The 7,921-nt window shown below is 31.2% G+C and overlaps 1 protein-coding gene across 1 annotated transcript; it reads right to left on the reverse strand.

The window, feature by feature from the left end:
- Positions 1-5,277: 5,277 nt before the first annotated feature.
- On the reverse strand, positions 5,278-7,508 carry LOC135950750 (piggyBac transposable element-derived protein 3-like). Its single transcript, XM_065500282.1, has 2 exons — positions 7,313-7,508; positions 5,278-7,251 (listed from the first exon to the last, which is right to left on the reverse strand). The coding sequence occupies exons 1-2, from the start codon at positions 7,506-7,508 to the stop codon at positions 5,582-5,584; spliced, it is 1,866 nt and encodes a 621-aa protein (XP_065356354.1). The 3' UTR covers positions 5,278-5,581.
- Between the last annotated feature and the right edge of the window lie 413 nt (positions 7,509-7,921).

A 7,921-nucleotide genomic window follows, 5' to 3' on the forward strand; every position in this document is an offset into this window, starting at 1 on the left:
CAAATGTTAAAATAAACTTACATGTTCTGACACTCGCATAACATTTGCAATTGTAACTTGAACCACAAAGTATACAGAGGCGACACGGCAAAAAAATATATTTGCCTCTTTCGCTCGAAACAATTTCAACTGGTTTGGTTTTGTGGTTATTTATATAGTTGTTTGTTTTAACGCACTGTCTGTATTAAACCGCAAATTTGTTTTCTCTTTCTATCGAAACAATTTCAAAAAAAGCTGATTTTAGTGTTTTTGAACTGTCAAATTTGACGCCTCTGTATACTTTGTGCTTGAACTCGCAAGAGAGATTTTCTGTAAATAGCAATCACAAGACTCTTGCCGAGTATTCAAATCGCAAGAGTTTACTGAAGTGAAGAGTATTTAGACTAAACCAAACTTTAAAGAAACAATAAAATTATGAATAAATTAAATATGTTTCCTTTCTATTTGAATCAAAACTAATATTCTTAAAATTTTTATTAAAATTAAGAAATTTAGAAATAAAGTTTTTATAATAAATTTTGATATAGGGTAAAAGTAGATAAAATTCTACATCACCAGCTGTAAAAATAAATCAACTAAGTTGTCTACTTTCTTTTCAGTGAGAGGTCAAAGTTAGCAAATTATTGCTGTTTTAAAAAAAAGTGAAAAAATTGGAAATTTTTACAATTCAAGCGATTATTGTTAGTATTAAATCTATTAAAAGTAAATATTTTATAATGGAACCTTCAACATCAGGTATTAAAGTATATAGTAAAATTATATTTTATAAAAATTAGGTGTATATATTTTTAATAATTTTTTTAAAAAAGGTCCAAAATTGGGATAATTTCCGCATTTAATGGGCCACAAGTATTAAGTTAGTAATAGTTGAAATTAGTTTTATAGATTTTAGAATAGATTTTAGAATCAGTTTATATTTAAGAAAAAAACAGTCCATACAATTCCCGGCCCTTTTTTTATTTTAATTTTTGTGTAAAAACTCTGGTTGTCATTTATTTAAAAAGACCAGTAAATGATAACAACGATGAAGATAGTGATGATGATGATAATGATGAAGAATATTATAATAATGATGATGAAGATAATGATTATAATGAAGCTTATGTTAATTGGGATATTTGTGGTGAATTTGAGAACGCAGAATAATCGAAATATTTTAATATATTTTTTATTAAGAAGGTAAAACGAAACCAAAAATTCCCCCAAAACTTTTAAATTTTAATTTTTACATTTACTGAATTTAGTGATAGAAAAACTGGATACAAATTTATACTAATAGGAATACATATTACATATTATCTTATTCTTTAAATTTATTTTGACTTTAAAACGCCTAAGGTTTCCGCATACACCGTAATCGGCGCCGATAATGAAAACTGAAACTGAAAAACGTTGGTGTTCGTCACCGTCTCGTTTCTGAATTGTTTTCGTTTCAGTTGGTTGCGTTGCGGAATAAAACAGAAACAAAATATTTTTTTTAATTTTGGCTGTCGCACATTAAATAGAATTTCATTATTTTTGACAAAATCTATTATTTTTCCTTCTTCCAATAAAGAAAATTTAGTTTTCATTTTAATTTTTTTAAATTTGAAATAAAAAAATAATTAAAATAATATTGTTCCTACAACACCGAAAACAACCTATGTACTTGAAGTTGTTTTCGTTCCGGCCCCAAATGACAGGTTTTTCGTTACTGATCGGTGCCGTTTGGTTCCCAATTTTTGTTGCCGATTTCTGAAACGAACTTTTTTTATGTCAAATGTATGGAATTTCGTTTTCGGTGCCGATGGGTATCATCGTGGTGTGCGACATTGCAAAACATAGATGAGAACAAACTACCATTTGGATTTATGCTGCATATAAAAGATTTTGTTTTATGACAGAATATCCTGTGGTTTTCAATAAAATTAAGTAGTTGACTGCAGGCGACAATTGCTGGCAATAGCATTTGTAGTCGTGTAGCTAGCTGTAGTCGATGTGTTTAAAGTATCCTTGACCAACAAGTATTACATTTCTTGATTCGAAAAATTTATAACAAATTAGATAATGTTCTTTTTTGAGACGTTTATGTTCAAGACAAACATTTCCGGTATGTTTTTGATGAAACTTGATATAAAGCTACAAGAATATTGTTACGTTTTAACCTTTTCAAAACGCTGGTTTATTTCCTTTAAATAAACCGGATACTTTTGATTGCAAATAAAAGCCGTTTAGTAGTTTAAAAATTGTAACAACTCTTTATTTATTTAAAAAGTACAACAACCACAGAATTAAATAGCCACTCAATGTTTTTTATACAGGTTTATAAATTCTCAGAATTACAGACACAATTTATAATGCACACGAATTTACTTGAAAAACACAACACACTTTAAGGCACTCAGATGATGTTTATTCGAAAAGCGTCTCTGATAAACTCACTCACGACTGCAACCTCTGCCACTATTTATAACACTGCATTACCATCTAGAAAGCTCTTTAACTGTCAAAGTTCGAATATTCTAGATCATACGCCATCTGTGGTGTACTTTCTACAATGTTCTTTAACTGAATATTCGAATACAGCGTTGCCAACTTACGATCAAATCAACTGAAAGTTTTTATTTAACAATGAGATATGTTACAGTCTGCCATTACAGCACTGTTATTTGAAAGCATTATGCTACTTTTAAATCAGCCCTTAAAATCGTTATATTTGAATTCAAGTACAATTTCGTAACAATATTGTTACATATTCCTACAAATGTTTGCAGAATTGATGGGATTTCAATATTTATGTGTAGTGCCAAATTGATCTATAAAAGTGCCAAAATGGGACCAGTTGTCCCGAATTTCTTTTCAGAATGTAAACAGCATTTAAGTACATTTTTGACATTATTTTTGTATTTTTGGTAAAAAGTAATGATAACTCAATTAACACAGCATCATCTGATATCAAGAAGAACAAATATGAATTTTTAATATATTTTCTGTTGTAGAGAATTATTTTTCAGACGGTCTAATCCGAAACAATTTCAATCAATTTCTGAAATCATTTTATAATCTTAATAAAGATAAACCGCAGTCCCTTTATATACTGGAATTGTATCTTTATTTGGAATATAAAAGTGATTTTCTGTGCGATTTTTAAATATCTATTTGTTTTCTTAAACATTTCAAATAACATATTAGACCTAGAGTTTGAGATATGATTTTCCTTCAACATTCTACAATCTATAAAAGTTAAATGAAACCGAAATATTTAAAATATTCAGTCAATTATTCAATTATTACCCTACTCGACAACCAAATGACTTCCTCTTGAAATATATAATTTTGACATACATACATATTTCTACTTTTAGTTTTTCGTTTCAAAACTAATTTTAAATGTTACAAAATTGTTATCGCTATCAAATCTTACGAATTTTGGATTTCATTTGAGTATTATGGTATATTTAATTGTTTAAGGATGTTTAAAGGATTCTTTAAGTAGAATAGAGTTACTAAACAATAATCGAACTTGAGTATGTTTTAATTAATGTCTTAATTTGAAATAGTACTTAATTAATTAGAGTACTTTTAAAATAGAATTTGTAGTGAGAAAGTACATTAGTGCTGAATTCATCATCCCTCCCATCTGGAAAACTTTTTAATTCTTTAAACATTATGAAGCAATTTCAAATGTTATTCTAGAGTAGGATCATTAATACATTTCAAGTGATCAACAATAATGGTATAAGCAGCAGTAGACCACAATTTCAGAATGATTTCGCTAAGTGAGCCAATCGTATGATGGAAAGGAACATAAGCTTTTGAATCTCATGCTCAAACATGTTCTCCAAAAACATTCGATCTCCAATATGATATGGAAAGAAGCCTAATTTTTCTTTATCTATCAATAAGGCTTATGCTTGGATTTCAATTCAGTGCAGAAAGAAGCTTGATCCCAGAATTCATAAGGTAGTGATGATCGATTACACTGCTACACAATTTAAAATTTATATGAAGTTCAAAGTAAAGCTGCACTTTTAAACAATCACGTTTGGCGTTATTCCTAATTCTCAATTTGCAATTCAGTTTTTTTTTTCATACGACAAACCCTTTTAGCCGCAAATATTAACCATATCATCATTGACGACTACAATGATGACAACAACAGAGGCAGGCAGCAGCAGGAATGAATGGCAATAGCATTACCGACCAACAACAATTGGCAATGACTGGTACACAACATAATATATTGTGGCGGAACATTTGTGGCATGCCACCACAAGAGCACATATTGTTAGATGCCAGAATTGCACAGATCACACATCATGATGACGATGTTTTGATTAATATGTTTTACAAATACTTTTTTGCTCGTATTCTGTTTCTATTAGCTGGTTGTGATGTCTGCCTGCTTGGTGGCGAAGAAAATGAAATAATAAAGATATTAAATTTTCTTTAGTTGTTTTGCGATTTTATTTAAGCATTTAGCAACAATTGGTGGCCTTTTGCGACCACTGGCTGGCTGCCTTTATAACAACAAACATGAGATATTATATACACAATTATACATTCTGAAAATGGTGGTGTTTATTATTAATTGTGCATGCCTAGAATCCGATCTAAAGGGTCTTCCAATAGAGACAAATGATAAAATGGTTTTATCAAAATTGGTTTTCTGTTTGGGCAACGCACAGTGGGTTCAATGGTACCCAAAGAAGCCGATGAGTTACACATAAAAATACAGCATTTTAGAAAAAAAAGTTAAAAAAAGTTTTCTTTAACCCTTTAAGCGCATTTATGTTTTTTGGAAAAAAGACCTTTGTTCACAATTTATGCTGTAACTTTGGAATAGAAAGCGATAAATTATTGAATAAAATTGGAAATTAAAGCATACTTAATGTGCTACTAAAAAATTCAAATTATAAATTTATTGTATGTATTTATATTAGTATAAATTAAATTTAAAATCCAATTTTTGTTTTACACAAAATTCTATAAATTTACAAATTTTTTCAAAAAAGTCACAAAAGAGAATATTATAATTTTTTAGTAATGAATAATCATAAATCCATAAAAATACAGCACTTTAGAAAAAAAAGTTTTAAAAAAATGATTTTTAACCCGTTAAGTGCATTATTGTTTTTTAGAAAAAAAGACCTTAGGAAAACGATAAATTAATGAATAAAATTGGAAATTAATGTGCTATTAAAATGTGCTATTAAAAAAATCAAATAATATATATAGGGGATTTCACGTCAAGTGAACCAACTTTTAAAATCGATGTCTTAACCCGGTATTGCCCAGAACTTTTTTTGTTTTGTATTTTGATCAAAAGATGTATACTCATGTATTTTGCCCTTCTGAGCACGAAAATGAGGTCGATTTTTCAATAAATTGTTTAGTTTTTCCGGAAAACGTGAAAAACTAGCGTTGCCATATGGTAATCCTGGGTCGCCTAGGGTACAGGTTTTTTTCGAAAAAAAAAATATTATTTTTGGATATGCTTAAAAAAAAAACGATGTTTCAAACATGTTTATTGAAATTAAAAATAAAGAAAATAATTCATTTTTGTGAAAAGAAGGAAAAAAAAATTTTGAACTTATGTAAATCATGGTTTGGTATGGTAACTTGCAAAACACTTTACGCAAAGCCCAACGTTGCATTTTACACATGCTGTTCTTCCGTTAACTTTGCATCGATCACCAGCACAGTGTCTACGATTTGATGGTACTACAAAATGTCCAATTTGATCATAACGGAGAGTGTGTTCAACTCGACCCGGCTGTTGTGCATATCTGTGGGAGGTCATAGGACCAGATGTTTTGGCTTTTGTACCATAATGTTTGCAGTAGTATACTGCAAGTTGTTTTCGAAACTCAAGCTGAGTCATTGTCGGTTGGTCTTTTCGATAAAGCTGCCAAGCATTTTGAATACAAGCATCTATGAGCCAGGTAAAAATACTAGACCACCACTTCTTTCCTCTATATGCGATTCGATATTGAGCCAAATTTTGGTCCAATCGATCTACTCCGCACATATATTTGTTGTATTCCGTGATTGCAAGAGGACGGGGTACATTTATTTTAGCTCCCCTTTCCTTAGAATAACGTTGTGCCATGGACTTCGGATTTTCGCCAAAGCAAGTAGATAACATGCAGACAACACTATTATCTTTCCACTTCACCAAACGAATACCTGTGCTTTTCATCTCAATCGATTCGGAATAACCTCTTTCCATCGACTTGAAAGTTTTTTTATGTGCTAGTGGACAGCTTGCTGGAATGCGATTTTCACGTATTGTTCCCGTAGCATTATATCCGCATGATTTCAAATAAGCCAACAAAGGATAGCTGGTAAATAAATTATCAAAATAAAATGAAAATGGTAGCAATTTCATTTCATCGGAGAAATCATCAATCATGTTTACTAATGGAGCCGCGCATTTTCCAAATTTGGCTTCATATTCAGAATTGGACCGAGGATTCTTTCCCTGGTAAATTTCGAAGTTCACCAGATACCCCGATGGAGTGCAAAGAGACCAAACTTTATATCCAAACCGTAATGGCTTGCCTTTAATGAACTGCTTGCAACCATGTCTACCAAAATAGGCTATCATACTTTCATCGAAGGATAGGTTTTGTTCAGTATGAAAATGCTCTATCATTTTTGCTTTTAGGTGGTCTGTAAGAGGACGCAATTTCCACATTTTATCGAAATTTGCGCCCTCTTTCGAAGGGGCCTTGGAATTATCTTCGAAGTGAAGACACTGCAAAATCTCTTGAAAACGATTCCGACGCATGGTGCTACTTACAAGATTGTTGCGAATGACTTCATCCTGACTCCACAAATTCCTAAAATTGGAGTGATAATTGAAGCCCGTTACTATCAGTATGCCGATAAATGCGCGCAGTTCACCGACTGTTATATTTGGATTCGGTCTATTAAGTTCTGTTGCATATATTGCACTTTGTTCACAAATGTGTGTCAATATTGCATCATCAAAAAACTTTTCGAATTGTTGATGTGGTAGTAAGTCACGACAATCCTCATAATTTGCAGCTGGAAAAATGGGAACAAGATATGATGAATTATTCTTTATCCACTGGAATATCGTTTCCTTGTTTCCTGGCGGTAATGCAACATTAGAAGGTTTTGGTTGTACTTTACGTAACCGCTTTCTATCCGGCGATGCTGTACGCTTTGATGTTGTTGGTTGATCCCCCATATCTTGAGATATGTCTTCTACAATAATAGAGTGTAACTCTTCCTCATTTGGGGCTAACGAATTCAAGATTAAAAAAATTAAACCAATTATAAACTTAAATTTTTTCAAACATGCCTCCAAGTTCATCTTCTTCATCAATGTTTTGTAAATGGCGTCCACTAGCCATTACAAGTTCACAGCCACCTTTTAGCTGACCCGGGCAAACATTATCTGGAACTCCATCACATTCTTCTTCAGCATCATCTTCGCCAGATATGTTTCCATCTATACGAGGTTCGATGTAAATGGCAGTTGGTAAATGTAAGCTCATTATCATCTTCAGCTTCATCAAGCTCTTGAATATAATCGAGCATTTGTTGTAATGACAAACCCCTAAGACCGCAAAATTTATGAAATGACAACAAAATATTAATAACTATACAAGAAATGTGCAAAACATCTCAGAAATTCATATGAAACGCGAATAATTAAACCTTTACCCTAGGCGACCCACGATTACCATATGGTAACGCCTTGAAAACAATATAAAAAAATAGTACAAGGAAATAAATTTTCTTAATAAATTAAATCACGTTTCATAGTTTATTTCTTTAGCTACTAACGGATATAGTTTTTATTAAAATTCGTTAAAAAATTATTACTTAAAATGAGTACTTACCGACGTGCCATGTCTTAAAACGGAAAATTTAATTTTTTTTTTTTTGTGACCACAATTGAAGATGC

This window comes from Calliphora vicina, chromosome 2, assembly GCF_958450345.1.
Source record: "Calliphora vicina chromosome 2, idCalVici1.1, whole genome shotgun sequence".
Lineage (NCBI taxonomy): Eukaryota > Metazoa > Arthropoda > Insecta > Diptera > Calliphoridae > Calliphora > Calliphora vicina.